Source organism: Solea senegalensis, linkage group LG9, assembly GCF_019176455.1.
Source record: "Solea senegalensis isolate Sse05_10M linkage group LG9, IFAPA_SoseM_1, whole genome shotgun sequence".
NCBI lineage: Eukaryota > Metazoa > Chordata > Actinopteri > Pleuronectiformes > Soleidae > Solea > Solea senegalensis.
The window spans coordinates 20,931,004-20,953,766 of record NC_058029.1 but is presented as its reverse complement, the minus strand read 5'-3'; the positions used below and the strand labels follow the sequence as shown (position 1 = coordinate 20,953,766).

Here is a 22,763-nt window from a genome sequence, read left to right as displayed (position 1 = left end):
TCAGATGGTTCACCATGACAGACATTACATCACCATCACCTCCAATAGGGACTGTTGCAGAGATTTGATTATTAGGTGAGACGGGCAAGGATGAAGTTTCTGGAGTCAATGATGGGTTAAGTTGAAAAGCTTTATTGGAAACAGCTCAGATCTGAGGAGGACTGAGACAATGTCAAACATAAATAAGGAGATGCTTACAGTTGGGCATCCTCTGTCAGTCTGCCTGTGAATCCCAGAGTTATGGCATATCTAAGGTTTTGGAGAAAAGGGGCAGAGGCGAGAGACGTCAGGTCAGGATGTCTGGCACCGTCCTCTGCTGATGCCTGGAGTCGACCTTGGGTAGGACTGCATAGTTGTGTTATCGGTTAGGTTAGGTTCGACAAAATAGGCAAATTATGGGTGCCAGGGTTTCACAGAGGCCTTTGTGATTTGCCAGTTTCTGCTGGTCTCTACTGAGTTGTTAGGTTTGTGCTTAGGAATGAAAGTTGGTAATTTAAAGAAGTCCGAATTACAGATTTTTCTCTTACAACTACATCCAGCACCAAGCGATCAGACCCACTGTTAAGCATTGGGGCATAAATATGAATCCAGCTTAAATAATACACATGATTGTGTAGTAGGTTGCAAAGAACATATTTAATTTCCATATTTTGGATGGGGTGCTATTTCTACATGTGTCACATTACACATGAAGAAAGCTGATGAAAAGTGTTCAAATCCCCCAAAACACTGCAACAAAGCTTGTGTTTGTTGATCACGCTGCATGGTCGAAACCTTAAAAAGTCCTTAAAAAGCTTCAAGAACAGAGGAGAAAATGTCGGTTGCCTCTGAGCATCTAAAAACATGCTGTTGTAGGCAAATCATTGCACACAGATGGATACTCAATAAAAAGCTTTTAATGCACAGCAGTGTTTTTTGAAAGTGGCCACTCCATATTCTGCCCCTCCTCTCTCCCGTCTCTAGTCACTCTTAATAGTGTGAGCACCATTCTTAGGATGTCATGGGTGACAGATTTATTTACACGTCTTTCCCGGACACATAACATTTTCAGGCAAACTGTAAAATAAATCTGAAGGTTCAGAAGGCCCGGATTCTGATAAATATCGAACATTAGCCCCTGGTTAGACCACAAATCTAATAATGTAATTATGCGACTAATTTGCTGTGATTAAAATGTATCATGGCCGATTGACTAGTTCAGCAATGTCAGTCAGGAATTGACAAACTGTCTCCAGGCAGAAATATTAATGCATTTCATTTGAAATGAATAACACACAATTCTCTTCTGAAATACGCAGCCATGATGGAAACTATACACAGCCATAGGATTAATAGAATCAAATATGGTCAGATGAGAGCAGTTTTTCCTGGACAGTATTTAAATAAATTATTGAAATGAACATGTTGTAGAATATGAGCCCAGACACCGCAGTAAAGCAGACAGAGATATTTGATTAAAATGATAATTTATGGCATAATACAAAGTGAATACTGCAAAGTCATTTTCTTGCCTCTTCCAGCAGTCTGACATTTTATGTTTGTTTGAGCAACTCCACATTTTGACATAGGACATTATTAAAAATTATTTCCCTGGCATTTCCAGCGTGTGCTGGATGAAAGACAACGAGGAAGGGAGAGTGACATCGACCAAGGTCACGAGCCGCATTCTTAACCGTGTTGTGATCAACATGAGACGCAATGGAAAAAAAACAAACCCTCAGGGTTTCTTTGTTATACTGTTGCTTTTATGACCCTTTCTTTTTTTTAAAAGATGGATTATGCTTTTTTCTGTTTCAGTGAAGTTGCTCATAAATAATTTGATCAATTATGTAATCCGATACAGCTACCAGGAGCACTGGTATTCTCTATTCACCTAGACCTTCAAGGGTAAAACATGATAACCTGAGTTGTTTGCCTTCTTTGTAGTTGTTCTCGTGGGCACCATATTTAGAATTCATTTTCTGATTTAATGTTAACATCAGATGAAGGCTAAAGTCTGTATTATCTCTGAAGACACAGACTTCATGTCACTGAGTCAACACAGATTGGCACCATCGTGAGTCACATGCCATTATTTGTGGCTTATAATTACCATCTGGCGCTGATGCAAAGTTCTCATCTATTTTAGAGGCATCCATAGTAAAACGTGTTCTTCATGCTTTTATTCTGAGGCATAATCCCCGGCAAACAATGTCAGATAAAGACGACATGAAGTAAACAAGACAACTACAGTGTCTGTTTTCATTAAATGTAGTTATTTCACACGCACACATATATTTGAGTACCAGATAAAGAAGAGACCCCTTTGATTTGGCGAGACCTGGTTGGCACGTACTTAGAAATGCCAATTACCAATAAAACTCTGTCTTTATTCGCTTGTTAATTTGAAATAACCACCTTGTGTGATTACATCAGTGATCAAGTGAAATGTCAGCTCACAGAAAAAAACATTCACTGATGGCCTTTTTTATAAGTCCTGCAGTGATCATAAAAACTTAATCTTGGCTTATTATAAATGATTATCACACATCTATGCACATGTTCATTCAAAAACAAACCCCTTTAATAAAAGAGGCATGATTTCCTTTTTTTTAAGGGGATTTAAACCCTGATTTTCTGCATTAATACTCAACTCTCCTGAAGAGCACCATCATTCATATCCTGAATGAGAACAGTGGCTTGACCTACATATTTTGGTATTTGCATAGGTACTTTGCATAGTTGAAAATGAATCCTTTTCAGATGTTGAAGTGAGTCTGAGAAGTGCAGTCAAAGAGAATTTGTCTCTTGCCCCGGGCAGCTGAAACAAAAAAAAGAGAGACAATGTTGATTTCTGCAGAGCAAATTAGTACAGACAAAAAGCTAAACCTGAAGTGCTGCATGTGGGCTAAACTTAAAACACAAGGGTGCTTAGAACACTTCTTTGTTCGTGTTCTGTGACTTTTTTTCTCTCTCCTCCTGTCAGTATTCTGAGTGAGATAACTCGCCCTGATCTCAAATGAAATCAGTTTTAGATGCAGTCGTGGGTGACAGGATTATGCAACAATCTGAGTGGACATGCAACATGTCGTAGTCATACAGCGCGCACACACCCCGAGTCACGAGCAGCATGCACACTTGTTCCCAGTTACGTAGACCAAAAATAATAAGCCTCACTCTTTTTTTGTCTTTACCTCTCATCGTTGGAGAGCGGTGTGAAATACACACTGCAGCAGCGACGGAGCCCCGCCTCACATGACCACTGTGCTTTGACTCCCCGATCTCTCATTTACCTGTTCCATCACCAGCTCCCTCTCCTCTTTCCATCTCCCTCACTCACCCCCCCCACTCCCGCTCCCTCCTCCACTCATCTTTGACTCTGTTGCCACGGCAGCAAAACCTGACAATGAGAGAGGGAGGGAATGGGAGAGGGAAGAGACAGAGGCAGAGAGAGCAAATGCCATCTGAGTCATTTAATCCACAACCCTTGTGTGTGTGTGTGTGTGTGTAAATTCGGCTTGTGTACATCTCTGTTTCGTGTGTGTATGTCGGATGTGTGCGTGTTTGTGTGAGTGGGTGTAAAGTGGGAGAGCTGTGTGGAGTCGGTTCATCGGTTCATCAGAGAGCTACGGCTGTGCAAACATTCTACCTCAGTCTGTCTGACTGTATACAGCAGCGCTGTTTCCGTTTTCTATTTCTTGCTCACTGTAAATATCTAGTTATTTCCAAGTAACGTGCCCTCACCAGCTACGGTGATTCACAGTCGTCTGTGCTGTAAAGGCTTTGTGCTCTGGCTGATTGAACATGCTAAACTTGTGTAACATACATCCCCACATCATTAGTCAGCTTAAATAGAGTATAGAAAATGTTGGAGTTAATACGAGATCATGATGCACCAATTCAAGCTGAGTCATACAGACACATCCCAGTTTGTCTTAAAGACAGTGAAAACGCGACACACACACACACACACACACGTAAAAACGTTTGAATGTCTCAGGAGAAGAAACATAAATAGATGTTGTTCCTCTGATGGTGCAGGAAAAGTTGCTGTAAAAAAAAAGAAGAAAATTCTCACAGAATTCCAAATGCAAGGGATTTTCAGTCCAACAATGGGATTATAATAAGTCACATACTGAAGTGTGCTACAACAAAACCCATACCAGCCATTCCAGATAAAACTGAAAATCCACTGTGACGTCCATCTGATCACTAGAGCGATTTGCACTGGCAGTTCTCTCCTCACTCAGACATTGTTCTCTTTGCACCGCTGTGTGTAATAATATCACTCTTTTCAAGGCTTTGTTCTTAATGCAAATTTTAGCTCTCCAAACAAGCCAGGGGGCGAGTGAGTTCAAGGAGAGCTCCCTAATTGTGATTAAACTGCTGTGCTTATATAAGCCACAGCTGCAACAAGTGGGACCTGTGTTGACAGCAAGTGACACCGAGCTGCACATCTTTTTTAAACAGCTCCTGGGGAGCGGAGGGCGATGAGTTACACACACACACGGATCTGATCAGCAGGTGGTAGGAAGAATGAGATGCATCACTGCCAGATTATACAAACAAACATCGCACTGACATGCACACAAAACAATATAAGCTTAGGTGTGTGTGTAGCTCTTCTTCTTAAGACACTGCTTACACTTACTTACATTAAGACAGCCTGAAAAGTGTTATCCCTAGCTTTAACCATATCTAGTTAATGCATCACACAAAAAAATGTTGAGTAAAAATTGACGTAGTTTTTTAAACTAAACTGCTGGGTAAATGTTGGACTAACCAGACCAGCTGTTGTGTTGAATATTCAACCCAAATGCTGGGTTATTTTTACTACAATGCTGGGTTAATTGTACCATAATTATATTGGTCAACTATTTTATCCAAATGTTGCTTTCAGTTCATTCTGCTTCGTATAAAGTATCATTCCAGTAAAACCTTTAAAAACACAAAGAAAACATTTATCTTAGAAAATACTGGAATATAATTAATAATAGATTATAACACACGAACAATGTTGGAATTGTAGAAACATATTTATTTATTTAGTTAGTTAGTTAGTTATTTAGTTAGTTAGTTAGTTAACATTTCAGGGTGAAGGCCTGATGATTCAGCCTGCTGGAAGCACTCCACCGTATTGGTTCCAACCTAATGAAAATCATATTAAAAAGAGTAAACTGGATTATACAATACCAAATTGGGGTTTACCAATAACAGTAGCATAGTTTTAGCTCCAGTGTCACTGAGGAAGCATGTTGGTCTCAGATTGACACCTTTTGAGGAGAGTTGAGCCTGACAGACAAAAGAACAATTAACCCACCTGCTGGGTCATTACTACCTGTGTGCTTGGTAGAAGCTCAGGTCTGAGGGAGGCAAAGTCTGTCAGTCAATCAGTGCATTTACATGCAGGTTGAAAGTCCGATTTTAGTCATGCTAAGACATTAATTTGGTTTTAATGCCATGTTTGAATTAATGTCATGTAAATTCGTTAGCCTGACTAACATCGAGCTAGTCCAAGTTGGAACTACATACCTGGAAAATGTGATTCATAGTCCGATTACTCCTGCATTTTTACGCTTAGTCAGACTGGAATCGGACTTGGCGTTCTGTGCATGCACCAAAATTTCCTCCCCAGTCTTTGACCCTCTTGGTCTTGATGAGGACTACTGGTCTTGACAAAGTCAGTGTTTATGCCACAAAAGGTCCTAAAAAAGTAACAAATGCAAGTACACACACACACACACCTTTTTTAACACTCTCAAGAGTGTCTGTTTGTGCACCTTGTCGATGCTTTTGTGTTTCTTTCCTCATTAGGAAGCAAACAGTCAGTCAATCTGTCAAACTAAGGTTTGAATTGTGGTTGGGTTGTGGTTAGGTAGTAAGTTGTTACGGTTAAGGTTAGGGATAATGCCTTGTTCACTTGTGCAGTGTTCTAAGAAGAGTGTGTGTTTGTTTATGCGTGACATAGTCTGATGTGACAGTGTCTCAGGAGCACCGTGGTTCCCCAAGCTGGTGGTGTCACTGACTGAGGACCTCTTATTCAAGGAGAATGCTGGGAAGAGTTTATCCACATCCAATGAACACTAGAGGGAGGGGGGCAGGAGTGGGGGGACTGGGTATGGAGAAAGTACACTGTCGAGATTGAGGAGACGGGTGAGAGCTGAGATAGGGGAGAGAGAAGAGAGAGGTCAGTGGAGAGATGGTTTTCCTCAGGAAAACAGACAAATTGGGGTGAGGCTGAGTGACAGGAGATACAGAAGTGGGGGATGAAAAGGAGAGATCAGGGTGTCTGCAAACCTGTGGAGGTAAAATCATAGAGGACGTGTTTGATTAACAGTGGTTGTAGCTCACCTATGCCATTTAATTGGACTACTGTCCTTGTCCCAGTGTACATGCAAGAGTTCTTGAATATTTTTTTAAGGGCTCGTCGTCACGGAAACGAGTGAAAGTGAATCCACATAGGTTGTTTTTATTAATCGTATTGCCGTTTTGTCCACACAGAAATAGCGCTTTGGGAGAACTGAAATGGTGTTTTTTGAAAACGTTTTTGTTTGGCAGTGTAGCCAACTACTTTCAATGAGAGGTAAAGAAAAAAATAAGTGTTGAAGATTAACATTGAAACTGAATCGCAAAATAAGGGGAGGAGAAAACAAAACCTATTTTCGCAGACACTATTTTTACCTAAATGAACAATACAGAAGAGTGATGGTTCTGCACAGGGTCAGCTGTACTGCACATCCACAGCTCACTCTCTCACTCTCTCTTTCTGTGTTTACAGTCAGACCAACTCTCCGCCCGCAGTAAACACAGCGAGATGAAGTTCACTCGTGCGGCAGAACCTTGGATGTATTTTAAAATACATCCATGGGCAGAACGTTGGCCTGGCATATGTACTACAGCGTTGTGGATGGAGACATCTCCCGAAACAATGCTGTGTTTATGAGAAACCTTTGTCTCCAAAAGATAAAGAAAAAGATCATTTCCATAAGGCACAAGGGGACGAAACCCCCCCTTTCAATTTGTTAGTGTTAGGCTGGTTTCTGGTTTAGCGTGCATCTAGTTGATCTCCATTCAAATTCTGTCGAACACTTAAATATATATATGTATATATATATACAATTCTCAAGCTGCCAGAGCATAAAATCAGTCTCCTCATTCATACAGTGAAGTACCAGCCTGAATGTTGCTACGTTTTGTCGCGATTATCTAACTCTTCGGTGTACCAACTTCTTCTGTTATTTCTGGGTTTTTGTTATATGTACGAAAGAAACCAGAACATATTCACTTTTAAGAAGCTGAAAAATCTCCACGCTTGAGGTTAGCCACTTGTAAGCTAAAGCTGCAACTCACGATTACTATCCTGTCTGTTTCATATGTGTACTATTAATTGTTGTTTTCTTTTTATTAGAAACAGTATATGCAAATTGCATGTAGGTACACAGCTGCTGAAATCAATACAGACGAAATGTGTGGGCACTGATGCCAAAACATAAATGTATTTTTATTTTCATTTTATTTTCATGCACTTAAAATCCAAGACACAGCATGGCATCATTAAATCATTTGTCTTAACCATCAACTAAAACTCAGCTGAACTGACTAAACATGTCACCACTAAATATTTAGTCACATCATTCACAAAATGTCTGAGCAGTCTCGTGTAATTACAGTCTTACCGAAAATGTCTGTGAAACTTGATTGATGTCAAGAGCCAGTGTTCACTCTTGAATCATGTTTATTTTATTTGCCCCACTTTAACCATGTAATAAGACATTGTTTGAAATGTATTGACTTGAATTCAGTCTGGGGTTGTGCAGAATATACAAGTGTCATTGTTCTGTTCTGTGTGGTAATAAGTTGTGATTGGAGGTGTAGATCCGACTAATTTATGAGACTGCAGTTTGTGATGTTGCTTCATTAGATTAGCTCTCTGTCCTGAGCCCCTCCCTGAAGCCGAGCACGGACAAGCACACTCACTTCATTTGTAACAGATGACCCGAGGCAATCTCTGCATCTCTGAAACACTCTGCTCATATTGGCATGTGATTTGTTTGTGTTTACGATCTGACCCTCTTTCTAGATACAGTATACAGGTTGTTTTGCGACCTTCCTAAAAAGCATGTATGTGCAACAGCTTAGTACGACCAATAGGAGTGCACACTTGTTCTGAAGAGGTTTTCCCAAGGCTGTACACAGAGTGGGTGTAGACGCCTATAGCTACATCTGTACTACAGTGGCGTATTAGATCCAAAACAGAATTTAAATGTGATATGTGTACGCATTTAAAGTAGTTACTGCGAGGCCAATTTAAAAACATCACCCCAATAACAGGGGAAATAAGATGCTGCACTTGTATCTGCTGTTAGACTGTATACACATCCTTATAAATAACTGTTAAGCCTGTAACAATTTTGATTTATTTATTTGTTTTGGTGAGGGGGGTTCAAGGAAAAAATGAAAACACTAAATACATATAACAAACAATGTAAGGAAGATATTTAAATGGCTAGAGCTTTTCACTTCCACATCCTGTAACAAAGTAAATTACATAAATTATTGCTACAAATAATCTCCTCCACACTCTCACACAGGTAACAGACTTCCAGTCTGTGTTGTAAATCAGAAATTAAATAATAGAAAAGTAGAAAACAAAAAATCATTTCTATTTTATTTTGCTAACAAAACACTGTTAAAAAAATAAACAGAACTCAATTGAAACACACTTTCTGTCTGTGCCATAAACCACAAATATGTAAACATTGATCTCATAAACCACAAAATAAGTTAACAAATTAGCAACAATTTTCTTAAGAGAGCCAAATGTGTTGCATTGCCGAGTTGTTTCAAGGAAGATGAAAATTCTTCTTCTGAAACACCATCGTCCTCATTGTCTGCCTTGCTCTCTGCGAGATGTGGCTGCCGGGGCTCGAGTACACTGTGCAAAAACTTGATTTCATTGGTGACCACCGCAAACAGACGCATACGCAGTGCCATGAAAAACCCAGTCCGAATCAGCTGGTAACTTCATGTAAAATAATAATAATAATATATATATATATATATATATATATATATATATATATATATTTATATATATTTTTTTTTAATTAACATTATAACATTTTTTAATTAACATTAACTAAATAGTAATGTAAGAAAGCTTAGTAGCACTGACAGCTCATAGGACTGAATTTGGATTAGAAGGACAAACTCTGGGAGTTGGAAGGTACGTGTCGTTTGTGGGTTAGAGTGTCGCGATTTCGGTTTCGATATGCATAGTGTTACAGGCTTAATAAGTGTCCATCAGTCGGTTTTATTTTATAAATATTAAATATGAAATTATTCATTTGAGGGAATCAGAAAGAGGTGAGAGTGTGTCTGCTTGAGAGCAGCAGAAAATAGGGCGAGAATAACGGACCATGAAAATACAAGTATTTTGCTTCTCTGAAAAGACTATGCACACTGGCATGTCTGTCGGGGTCCGTTGTCAACTTCATCTTCACTTTGAGTTGTCTATATTGTAACGCATCTCCACTGCAGACCCTCGTTTTTCTTCTCCGGTAGAGTAAAAACAGCTGACGCAGATCACAGTGTCTATCTTAAAGGTCTTTGTCTCTCAATGGAACAGGAAATGCGTCACTTGACCGTTCACTCACTGTAAACGAGTGAACATCTTTAAACTACATTTAAATGCATATTACACACGGTACTCACGGACTGCATGTATAACCAGCCTCCACTGCTCGGTATAATCAGTTTCTCACATATAGAACCATTAAGAATGTGTATTAGTTTGAAAACTCTGTGGTTGCATTTTCATCTGGGCAGAGAAAGAGATTCAACAGTGATTCAGTCACCTGCAGTCTCTTCCTGATTGGTTCTTATCAGCCAGGACTCGACTATCAGCTGTCAATGAGAAGCTTGATGAACACTTACTTTTAGTTTCAGATTCACCTCCTTACCGGTCTCGGAGGAGAGAATTCACATACACACAGATGAAAACAAAGTGTAATCCTGGGTTTTGCTAGGATTTGCTGTTGATGTGTGAGAAACACACAGGCAGAGAGAATCTTCTCTGTAACTCTGAAAGGCATACTTTATCTACATCTCTGCACTTGCACAGCGGTGAGTCACCTCATCGCCTTTTCATCGCATCACTCCACCCATCTCAATCGCTACACTGCAAATAAATGTGTGCTGCACAATATAGTCCCTGATCCATCCGTCAGAACAATACAACCAGGTTACAATTTATTACATATACTCAGTGGCAACTGGTCGTGATGTCACCCATATGGATTTGAACTCCTCAAGGTTCATGTGCCATGTTGACATTTTGCTAACTGAAGTTCACTGACTATAATGAGAATCACCTTCTATTAAAGAAGCGCCGACACTTGTGATTGAGACTATTAACTCCTGAGGTAAATATTTACTGATGTTATAAATCGAGTGAGAAGTTAGCTCATTATCCCAGAGACTACCTTTCTTGGTTGGCCTCAGGAGGAAACCAGAAGACTGCATCCATTTTTTATACACTATCTATGGTTTGACTAAACATTTTTTTAAAATTGAATATGATATATACATATTACAGCAGGTTCCCCAATCATAACTTGTATTCGCTTAAAGTTTTGGACCTAACCTTAAAGTCTGACACATCTTACATCCAAATTCTCTAAAGCCGCTATCACTGAGAATCAAGAGATGCACTCTGAACAGAACTTGAAGAAAGGAACAAAGAGGAAAGATAAGGAGGTGGAATACGGAGTGCAGAGAGGTGGATAGAGGTTGAAGAGAAAGATAGAGATGATGAGTTTACAGAGCTACATGTGAGAGGAAGGAGAGAGAGAGAGAGGGAAAGTGTGAATGCCTGCACAGAGGAAACTGCTGAGTCAGTGTGAGCAAGAACACATGCTGCTTAGATATTAGACACAAAGTAGTGAAGACTTAATCCTACAGGAAGGCAAAGAAGGTGAGACACCGATCACACACACACACACACGTTCTGACCTCACAGCTCATCCATATTGTCTACAGCTCTTGTGTAATATCCTGACTGGCTGTGCTCATTGGGGTACTGTGTCCCTGCACCAGGACCTGGTCTCGTCTGTAGTCAGCAGGGACAGAAAATTGTGAGCGAAATGAACAAAATCACACTTGTCACGTAATGACTGTTGGTACAGTCGTCTTACGTAAATCCACAGCCACTGAAGCCGTTCCACTTGCAAATTCAATTACAGGAATGAATCATCCCTTCATTATGATAACTGTCAGATTTTCTTGTGTCATACAATAAGGACAGAAAGGGAAAGAAACAAATGATTTTCCAGCACCCACTCTTTCCCACGACACCCTTCTCCTCTCCTCACCCCCAGCTGCTTTTTTCCCCCCAGTCGAGCTCTTTTTGTCATTCCTCTGCATCCCTTCTTTTCTGTCACTCCTCTGCAATCGCTCATCCAGCTTCCTCTGCTTTAGACTCTGTTCATCCTCCCCTCATCTGCCTGAGGGTGTGAAGCGAGATAGTGCTCCCTCATTTTCTGATTTTCCGATGTCCCCCCTCGCTTTCCCCTTCTCTCTCTCCCTCCCTCCCTCCATCCCACCATCCCACTCTGGCCCTCCCTTTGCTTCTGTTCTACCCCCCACCACAATCCTCCCTTCCTCCCTCCCTCAAGATAATTAAGATCTCTGATTTTACGGTTTTCTCTTTCATAATAGGCACTGCAGACACTTTACACAAGCCGCCAAGTCTCCAGTGCACACACAAAGAAACAGCAGACACACAAAGACGCATTTACACACACACATACACACACAGAGGATATTAATGTATTTTTGCGTTTGTGTATTTCTCAGTGGTGCCAACATGCAGGATGACTTACAGCGGGGTGCAGAATGAAAGCAAAGCAGCAGTGTTGTTGTTGTTGGGGTTTTTTTTCTTTCCGTACAGCTCAGACTAGTCTGGCTCCGCTTGGCCCTCTCGCTGCTCCAGCTCCCTGTAGACGGACACCCTACTGCTACAGGGACTCAGCTTTGTTGTTCTACAGCAACTCAGCTCATACAGCACCCAGACTTAACAGTCGTTGTAGATTAAAAACAGCAATATTATCTGTATGATGACTGTCGTTCTCTTGGACTCCGTGTCCCTAACCCTCTAAATATGGGGAAAAGTGGTCAAACGGGTAACGGCACCAATCAAATCTCATGCTGCAGAAATAGAAAAAAAAAAAAACAGCAAAAGACATTTTAGGATTGCAATTTAATATTTACCTCATCTTAAAACTGACATTATTGTATTGAATCCACTTCTTTCATTCTAAGTGTATTTACAGTTAGATATACAAAAGCCCTGAGACCGCTAAGATATTGGTTAAAATGGTTAGTTTGGAGGCTTTGGCATTAGAGCCTCAGTAATAAATGCCATTTGATGATTTTGTGCTTTTTTCTGTATACGTGCATTTAAACACAGTGTTGAGAACTCAATCTGCCACAAGTGACAAGGCATCAGGGACTGACATGCATAAGAACTAACTGCTGATGGGTAGTCTTATTTCTAATAATAAGGGGATAGCATTATAGCAATATTACAAGTAATAGCTTGGTAATGAAAATTACCATAAGCTTCCATCAGCACATTACCCTTACATGAAAATATTTGTGAATCAATATTGATTATATCACATTAAAATGGAAAAAAAACAGAAATCGCCAAGTAATAGCTTATTAAAAACATGGCATTACCATAATATTACTTCCTTTTTTTTCTTCCAGCCACTCAATGCAACACTCTGAGCTTAATTAGGAGAAATGAATCACATGTCGTAAGTGGATCACTTACTGTGTGGAAGAGTCATATGGCTGTTAAATACACTCAGTGATTAAAAGTAGGACATGTCCCTCTGCAAGATAGTGGCATAAAATAAAAGCTAATGTAAAACCTGAGTACGTCACTTGAGTAAATGCACTTTCCACCACTGCTTTTCCCTCTTACCATCTCTATCCTTCTCTCTGGGCAGAAACACTTTCCAATCTCTTCTCCCTCTATTCAATTTTGTTTTTTTTTTATTCCCTCATCGTCTTCGGCCTATTCCCTCTGCTTCTCTTTTCCCTATATTCTCCTTACTTCTATCACAGCTTGCCATCTCCTCCCTGCCTCCCTCCCTCCCTCGCTCCCTTCCCCCCTCTCCTTCTCCTCTGAGTATAGATGCTGTAATCTTCTCTGTCTAATGCTGTCAATAGCTCTCAATAACAATGAAATAGCACCGGTTCCATCCCATCATTGATGAAGGCATAGCCTCTGTGAGGATCTTATTCGTCATCATGGCAATCTGCTTCTTGGTAATAGCCAATCAGATGGCTCCTGTGAAATGCACTGCTCCTGTGATAGGTTCCCCATTGTTTTGATTGACTGCACCTGAGGGTCCGCCACTTCAGCTGAGCTCGATCAATATGCCATCACACTCACACTCTTGCCCATACTTCCCATGGAATAAACACACATGCCCAGACACCAAACACACACTTTGGTGAAGAGTAAATTGAGAAAGAGACCGCGAGTGTGGGCGGCAAACAGAATATTGGAGTAATAGGCAGCAATATGTAGCGCTGCGCCACAGCCGTGCCCGTATCTCACTGTGTGCTCACAATAATCTGCTCGGTGACAACAGTCAGTGTCTACATGTGCAGAAACACACATGTGCAGAAATAATAATAATAAAATGTCATTCAGCACTTTATTCTGTGTTCAGACGTGGGATTGAGGCTACTCCCTCTGTGGGCTTGTTGGTTTATTTTGTCACACATACAGATGGCCCTTACGTAAGCCCTGCCTCTGTTCACTTTGAGCTGGGGTTCGCCATAATGAGAGCAACACATCCATTTTCACAGTGTGTCACATGCCATTAGCATTACAAACATGTTTGTGCACACGTTAGCCCTGAGAGTGTCAACCCCCAAGAGTGAGACACAGGAAAAGTTTGACAGGGTTGTAATTGCATAGAGAAAAAAGAAATTAAGTACAAGGAAGTAATCATGGTTGGTTCTTGAGAGGTGAACATCAAAGGTAGATGTGTTGGGGAATGTAGTTGGGGGGTGGGGGAGAAAACAACAGCGCAGTTTTTCTCTAAGTGGAAAAAAAACCAGTAAAATAACTGTATGCAAAAGTAGAAAAGGCAATTGCAGGAGAAATTGCAGTGGGATTGCTGCCTTCTGCCTGAGCTGAAGCCAATCTGGCATGCTGCGGTGAATTGGTTTGAATGAGGAGTTGAAATGATGAGTTAGAATTTTCTAATTGAATGTCTGATGGTTTGAAAATTAGTGCAAAATGAGGGATTGAAATGTCGCGGTACGAACAAGACCATGGCAGAGGCAGACATGAGCCAGCACCACTGCACATGGCGTCTCCTCGCGTTAGACTGGTTCAGGTAGAAACAGCCTAGCAGCGATGGCGACTCACTGTCCCTCTCAGTCTTATGTCTGTGAAGTCAAACACGACTGTGAAAGTGAATGACATTTACTCCTGACAGCCAATGTTACACAGAGGATATTAGAGATGGAAGACAGAGGGAGCAAAAAAAGGATTTGTGACATGCATTCAATAACGTCCTAAATGAGATGAATGAGATGTATGTGTTTACTTGTGTGCAGTCTAAGCTGCTGATCTGAATCAGCTGTGTGTGACACCTGACGTTAGTGGTTGTTATATCGATGGCGCCTCCTGAGATACAGTGCAGGTCCATTAAAATACACAGAGGCTTGGCCCGCTGATATTGTAAAGATAGAGTCAAAATGGCTGTGATTTTTAAAATTGGGGACTTTTGTATTTTTGCCCATGAGTGGGAGATGTCCGTTTATATTGTGCTCTATGGCGAAGCTGAATGGTTCTCCTCTCACTCAGATAGTCACAGTTCAAATACTGTAACCCACTGAGCTTTGTCACATTGTATGAAACGAGACAAACGTGTCTACGTTATGGGAGCAAATCCTTTATGGAGAGTGAAATTTGTGAACTAGAGAGCAATTTAAGAAGAAGAATTCAAAAAATTGTTGCTACAGAGCACGATATTGTTTGCAGCAATTCCACCAAATATGCTTAACCCTGTACCAAGGCTGAGCTCTTAAAAAAAGAAAGAAAAGAAACAGTTGGTCACACATCACCACCACACACCACCAGTATGTTATGTATGGTAATAATAGTGTGGCAATACCAATACCATGGTAATATTGCAGTAACACACCTTATTTTTAAAGCCATATCGAGGTAACTTGGTAATGAGAAATCCTATCCTATTCTTGTGTTTAGTATATATAAAAGTGTTAATTACAATATTATAAAGATGAAATTCATCCCCCCTTATGTCCCCACAAGTCATTGTTAATACCAAGCAATACTTGGTGATTTCAATATAAATACAAATATTACTTTCCTATTAGAACATTTTTACTATACTAATATCATATTGTTACTGTCCTGTAATGTCAAATGTTACCCAACAGGGACTGACGAAGATAAGATAGTCCTTTATTAGTCCTACAACTGGGATAATACATGTTATTACAGCAGCAAATACAGTAAAAGTAAATGGTAATAAATAATAAACATGCATTATTAACATCTAGGAATATACAAATATGGAAAGATATTTGTGTAAAAGAAAAGGATAGCATATACAGTTGTGTTCAAAATAATAGCAGTCCCATATCACTAGCAAGATAAATCACTGTTTTTGTTAGAATTTCATCTTCTACACTGCATGTAAGTTTCTAGAAGGTTTAGTAAAGGTATAGAAAACCAACAGACTCAACAGGCATGACGTGCATGCTGCTGATTCTGTGAAACTGAATCATTTGCTGAGAGGGGCGTGTTCAAAAAAATAGCAGTGCTGAGTTCAATTAGTGAAGTAATTGATTATGTGAAAAAAATAGGTGTTAAACAGGTGGCCCTTATTTAAGGATCAACGCAACGGACGCTGCATATGCTGGCTGTGCGTTTAGAGTTAAATGGGTCGTTCAAGACACTGTTCAGAAGAAGAGCATTCTTTGATTAAGAAATTAATAAAAGAGGGGAAAACCTATAAAGTAGTGCAGAAAATGATAGGCTGTTCAGCAAAAATTATATCAAACGCTTTAAAATGGCAGCCAAAACCAGAAAGACGAGGAAGAAAAAGAAAAACGACTATTCGAATGGATCGGAGAATAACCAAAATGGCAAAGGCTCAGCCAAAGAAGATCTAAGATTGCCTGTGAGCACTGTAACTATCAGACGACGTCTGTTCATGAGGCAAAACCAAGAAATGCAGCTAATTGTGGAACGTAGTACAATTGTCCCGGTGCCAGAAGTTGGTCGACTCCACGTTCACATCTGTACCACAGATGTGAAGCAGTTATCAGAAACCGTGGTTATGCAACTAAATATTAATTGATGATTCTCAGGAAAGTTGAATCTTCAAGCATCTCTTAGTTTATACAGTACATTTTTGAGTTTGTAAAGAAAGATGTCAACACTGCTCATTTTTTGAACATTATATTTCTTGACTATTTGTAAAATATTATCAAATTCAATTAATTTTTCCAATTTTCTTTACTTGCTGTGCTTTGAAATAGAATGTGCAGTGTCCCCAATGCATTTGTGATCATTAAAATACAATTTACTTTTTACACCTTTTTAAACACACTGCTATTATTATGAACATACTGTATAAAGTGACAGCTATAGCATACACATTGTAGAAAGAAAAAAAAAATGATCGTCCTCTTTGAAGTGTACACAAACGTGTGTGTGTACAAACACACAACTCTTACTCATTCCTACCCATGCATGCACTTGTCAGGGTCAAAGGTTAGCCTTCACCCTCCCCCCAGTACAGCTGCAAAGGTCAATTAAAGGTCGTGAACTCAGTCGTTCACTGCCTGTCAGGATTGTCTAAAGCCAGAACCGTGAACCAGACGTTTGAGACATTGCCAGGTCAAAACCCCCACCCCTCACCTCCTCTGCCTGTCTGTCACACGACACTCCTCCTCCTCCTCTGTCTTCATCCCTCCCTTGATCTCTCCATCATTTCACACAGCCTTCTCGTGGTGTCAGTCAGTGCAAGGCTTTGTCAATCCAGGAGAAGACTTCTTAGCATCAGTGGCTCAGCTGAGCTCTGTTGCAGTCCTTTTTTGTCTGTTTTATGGCGATCGTGGGAAAACACAGCATGTAAATGAATGGGAATGCAGTCTGTGGTTATATTTGTGTTTGAAAGGTTCATGTTGTTTAGACTAACACAATCAGTACACTTTCCCATTTAAAGCTGTAGTACGGAACTTTTCAAACTAAACAACGGTATATGATACATTCAAACCAGTGTCAAATGAGTTCACGTAAGCCCGATGAAGTCTTTCACCTCCACATGACTCACTCTGTTTCTCAGTATCGCGGTGTTTAGATCTTGTAAAGCGAGGTGACTACAAACAGATTGTAATGTGACTGAAAACACAAACTAAATTGGGTTAAATGATTCTTGCATGCTCAGTCTGCCCCTGTGCGGCCGCTGTATACACGAACGCTTCCTCTTCGTTAGTCAGGTCACAGAGCCTGTTTTTATATGGAGGATATGAAGGATGCAGCATACACATAGGATGATGTTAAACTGAATGATAACATCAAAAACAGAAGGAAAATCACCAAAGGTTGTGTACTGCAGTTTTAAGTTCTCTAAGCATGATTTGACATTTCCCCTAAAAGCCTAATCAATTTATTTAATTGTAATGGGGAAAAATGGTAATAGGTTATTAACCGACTTCATTTAAGTTATTCTACCTTCTTTATTTTAAGGCCGTTCTATTCAGAAATGCCCCTGCATATTGTTCCATTTTTAATTGCCTTATTTGTCTCCACATATTTATACACACCAATCATTTTGTTATGGTTAAATAACTTACAACCAAACGTTTTATAGGTGTGATTTAAAAATAAATAAATCCATACACTGTGTGTTGACATGTCCACTTGCAAAAATGCTTGAAATAGATTGAAGACCAAGTGGAATGTTAAGCAAATAGACATTCACTCTTCTCTTTAGTGCAGCATTTTTCTTTGAAAAGAAAATCTTTTTGAAATGGTTTTGAGACCATTCAGCTCAGGAAATATATTTTTACACACAAGTCAAAGTTCTTCTGGGTAGTCGAGTATATCGATATACTACTGTATCAGCTCCATTAGCAAAGCACAGGCTTTGGGTACAGCCAGATCTTGCAGAATTATCCCATTATCCCATTATGCTGGCTTGAAACAAGCGATACGCCATCTGGAATGCATCCTCTCCTTTTTCTACAGACTCAAAGTCCGGCCCGTGGGCCAATCACGATCCTCGATCAGATTTTGTACGGCCGGCTGCTTCGGTTTTATAATGTATTATTTATGGCCAGGGACAGAAAATCGGCCCCAGTCCGACGTCATCCCCATTAGCTCAGCTGGTAAGGAGTTGCGCTTTGCAACCCAGCTGTGACAGACAGATACTTGCCTTCACCTTCTGTTATGATATCTGACTTTGATTACATTGCTGTTAAAAATGTTAATTGTTACAAGGAAAATAAAACTATTATAAAACAGTGCATTTTTTTAGTAACCTGTACTGTTAAAAAAAAAAGTCTGAATCTTCACATGATCAAATCTGCCCTCTTTTAATTAACCCATTTATTCATTTCTTGAAGTGCAGCTGCACTGTATCAGTGGGTGGATGAATGGGTGTGAATGGGCTTTGAGTGGCCATTAAGGAAAACACAAATGTCATGTAAACACAGGCCATTTGCCATTAATCATTTATGCAGATGTGTACGAGTGAATGTGCAGTCACATGTGTTCCAGTTTCTGTGATGCTCTCTCTCTGAGCTGCCTCTGGAGATTTCTTCAAGGCCAAACCCTGTCACTGTGAAACAGCAGACAGCCTACAATGGACAGGAATATAAGTGTGTGTGCAGTGTGTTATTATGAGGCAGACTGTGTGCATGGGACCCCTCTGCCTTTGTGGTGAGACAGTGAACATCTTCATGTTGGAGGGAATCTTTTCTATGCACTGTCATATTAAAGGTACACCCACTACACGGAGCTGAAGATAAGCTTGGCGGGAACATTTTAATAAAGACGTCTTGGTTGTGTGTGTAGTAACAAGCCATTTGTCCTCCAATTCTGCAGGTGGTGGTACAGGCAGCCAGCAGACCATTCTCCATGAGGAGCAGTAGAAGATGCCGGCTCTGCCAGCACTGCTGCTGTCAATACACTTCCTTTCCTTCCTGCTAGTCATCATGCCACCACGCTCCCTCAGCCAGGCCCCCCTGCTCTCCTCCGTCCGTATGGGTGAGTGGTCAGCCGTCCTTCCATTGCCACCCCATCTGGGTCAAAAAGTTCCTTGATATAGTTTGTGTTTTTTGTTTTCAGGACTTTGACACTTTGGACTGCACAATAAGGGACAGAGTGACAGTGATTTTAAAACCAACCGTTAGTGCTAAATAAAAGTTACCTTCTTTGAGTTTACTGTTTCTCTCATTTGCATTCCAGAAAGGCTGTACTGTATGGATGTGTCGCTGGTTGAATCTTTCAGTTTTACCTGAAAATCAACTCAGCGCAAATGTATTCATAGAGCACGTTTAAAAACAACCCAGGTTGACCAAAGTGCTGTAAAGAATGGACGTCAAATAACAAAATAAAAATCAGTATAAAAACATAAAACATTTAAAAACGATACAGAGCACAGTAAAAACACATAAGAAGCAAAACAAACAAAAAGCAAAACAACTCAGCCTGTGTTAGACGCCATGGAGTAAAAGTAGGTTTCTAAAGTCGATTTAAAATGCTCAGCAGTCTGGGCGCCTCTAATGTGTCAGGGCAGGACATTCCAGAGCCGAGGAGCTGCCACTGCAAAGGCTCTGTCACCTCTCGTCTGTAACTTTGTCTTTTGGACTTCTAAAAGCCGTTGGGTTAGTCGAACTAAGCGCTCTGACTGAACTGTGTAGGCGCAGCAGTTCAGCCCAATGTTGATTAATATTTAATGATTTAAAAACAAATAAGATCATGCTAAATTCAATCCTAAAATGAACTGGTAGCCAGTGGAGTGAGGCCAATGTTGGTGTGATGTGCTCACGTCTTCAGGAGCATCATGTGCAGCAAGCCTCTGTAATTATTTGGGCTGCAAACTTAGATGTTCTAAATGTGAGTGGAGCTTCTGTAGTCAGGTGTATAGAGTACCTGCACTGTAAGGTTTTTTGTGTGAACAAAACCAGCTGGTGTGCACACAAAATTATCAAAATACAAATACTGCTGCAAAAGAACGTCATTTTAATCTATGAAGTGTGCGATATTTCACCTATGGATGGGTTAATTACTGTTTTATTAACTAAGTCCATGAAGACCACATCTTATCAACTCGGTAATATGTCGAGGGAAAACCGCCACCAGCAAAGAGAAATTACAGCCTCCAAACCAGTCATGCATGACCCACCTTGCTACAAACCTTTGCAGTGTTAATAATAAAATAATTGCAGTATTGCAGTTTTAAAAACAATAATAATTATTATTATTCTTATTATACTTTGTTTATTTTTAACAAGACTATCATTAAACCCTTGAACACCGAGTGTATACCAGACAACACTGTTTGTGTGCTTCGCATTACCGTAATTTCTGAAAGCTGAGAAGTTGCACGTCGAAGTCAATATGTGGTTATTACGGTAATTTCACTCGCACTTTGTCACCAGAGAGGAGACAGTTGGAAAAAAATGCCTGTACATAGTTTCAATTCTTTGGCCTGTTTTTGGACATGAGACAAAGACTCAAACCAATGTTATTTTAAATATGTTTTGTACTGTGTAAATTTGAAATTTAACACACAAAATCTGGTGTATAGTGTTTTTCTAAATGAAACGTTTTTTCTTCATTTTAAATTGTTAATAAACTATTTTAATCAATTGTCAACTGCCAAATATTGAAAATGATTCTGGAAAAATGGAATGGACTAACAGGACATTTTCTGGCCCCTTCATGGTTAAACTAAGCAAAAAAGTCCAGATGGACATTTTGAGGCTGAGACTTTAAAGGGTTAAGAATGCCCAATTCATTAAAGGACTAGTTCAGCATTTTGGTAAGTATGATCATGTAGATATAGCTGTCGGCAGTTTAGCGAAGTTAGTTATTAAACCTGTTATTTCATTCATCATGCATTCCTTTGTCACTCATCTTCCCAAACACATTTGCACCTCCTCACCCACCTCTCCTTCCCTCTCCGTCTTTCCAGCTGCAATCCTGGACGACCAGTCTGTGTGTGGGCGCGGGGAGAGGCTGGCGCTTGCTCTGGCTAGGGAGAACATCAACAGCATGATGGAAGGTCCGGTCCGAGCCCGAGTGGAGGTGGACATATATGAGCTGCAGAAAGACTCCCAGTACGACACTACTGACACCAGTGAGTGGAGCCCATAATGCACGCAGAAAAAGACCAGTGGAGCAGATTCACACACACACACACACACACACACCCTCTCAAGAGTGAGGAAATCCGGCAAAACTCATTAGAGTCTAATATAGCACAGTGCCTGTGCACACACACACACACACACACACATATATTTTAATTCAATTTAATTACGTTTTCTAAAGTTTGCCTTTTCACCGAAAATCACTTTAAATAGTATTGATAAAACGCCACCACTTACATGTGATTAAGAAGCAGTAAGTGGCAGGAAGTGTTACTTAGTTTACATGTCACTGGAGACCAGTAATGGGCCACTAAGCCTCTCAAAGCAGACCAGTGCCCTTCAGTCACACCTGGTGCCACTGGCTACTCTGTAGACTAAAACAAATCATCAAATACTAATACAGATCACCAGACTCGGCCAACACTGTACCACAGAGGGCACTCCATTGGATTTGTATTGATATGCAGACTTAAAACTGAATCTTTGGACTTTATAAAGACAAAAGATACACTTCTGCTGAATTTTAACTGCAGACTCCTCACTCCTTTTCCAATAGTTCAGTGATCATGCTACAAGCTACTGGCAAAATATCTGTGTGCTTGGGAAAGGGTGTGTTTGCTTGAGTTGTTGGCATCTGTTTGTGTGTGTGTGTGTGTGTGTGTTTGCGTGCGTGCGTGCATGTGTGTCCTTGACCAATGGGCAGGAGAGACTCTGACAGGCTTGTTTGCTTGTAGCGTATTTTGGGTCTCTGGATCAGAGAACTCATCATCTTACAGCTACAGCTGTCTGAGGCATGCACACCCAATCACACTCACGCACATACACACTCACAGCGGCATATTCCCCTCTCATGACGCGATTAATTGAATTAAAATGCCGAGCAAATATACCAGTGAGAATCCAACAGCTCTCAAGATAACACAGTCAATCCAGCAGACGCATCTCTGCTGTATCTGTGAGAGCAGTTCAAATGTGGGTACACAGATAAACTTGGTAATTGATTCAAAACATACCATACCACACCACACTGGGCTGACACAAATGCTAAAAAAGAAAAAGGAGTGAATTTTGTCATTTTGGACTAAATGGAGACATTTGTTGTCAATTAGACAGTTAATTGGGACATTGACTGAGTCAATTTGTCATGTGGTTTTAAGGCTGCTTAATTAGACAGAGAACTGTCCAACTGTGTGCCCCACAATGTCCTCCTGCAAAAATGGTGGTTGTTCATTTTAATTGAAGGTGACCACCAATCTGCCAGCATTGTACCAATGCCAGACATATAATTAGAGGAAAATGTCTTAAAAATCACTTAAAATTCACAGTGAATAATAGCA

General features: G+C 40.3%; 1 protein-coding gene across 7 annotated transcripts in view; it reads left to right on the top strand.

Annotated features, from left to right (window-relative positions):
• The window catches only part of grik5 (glutamate receptor, ionotropic, kainate 5), a 96,454-nt gene that overhangs the window by 42,341 nt on the left and 31,350 nt on the right, over positions 1–22,763 (top strand). For all 7 annotated transcript variants that reach the window (XM_044034050.1, XM_044034048.1, XM_044034049.1 and 4 more), the window contains exons 2-3: positions 19,154–19,315; positions 21,249–21,413. In XM_044034050.1, coding sequence (XP_043889985.1) covers positions 19,204–19,315; positions 21,249–21,413 — 277 coding nt within the window. In that variant the 5' untranslated portion in view covers positions 19,154–19,203. The remainder of the gene's footprint in view (positions 1–19,153; positions 19,316–21,248; positions 21,414–22,763) is intronic.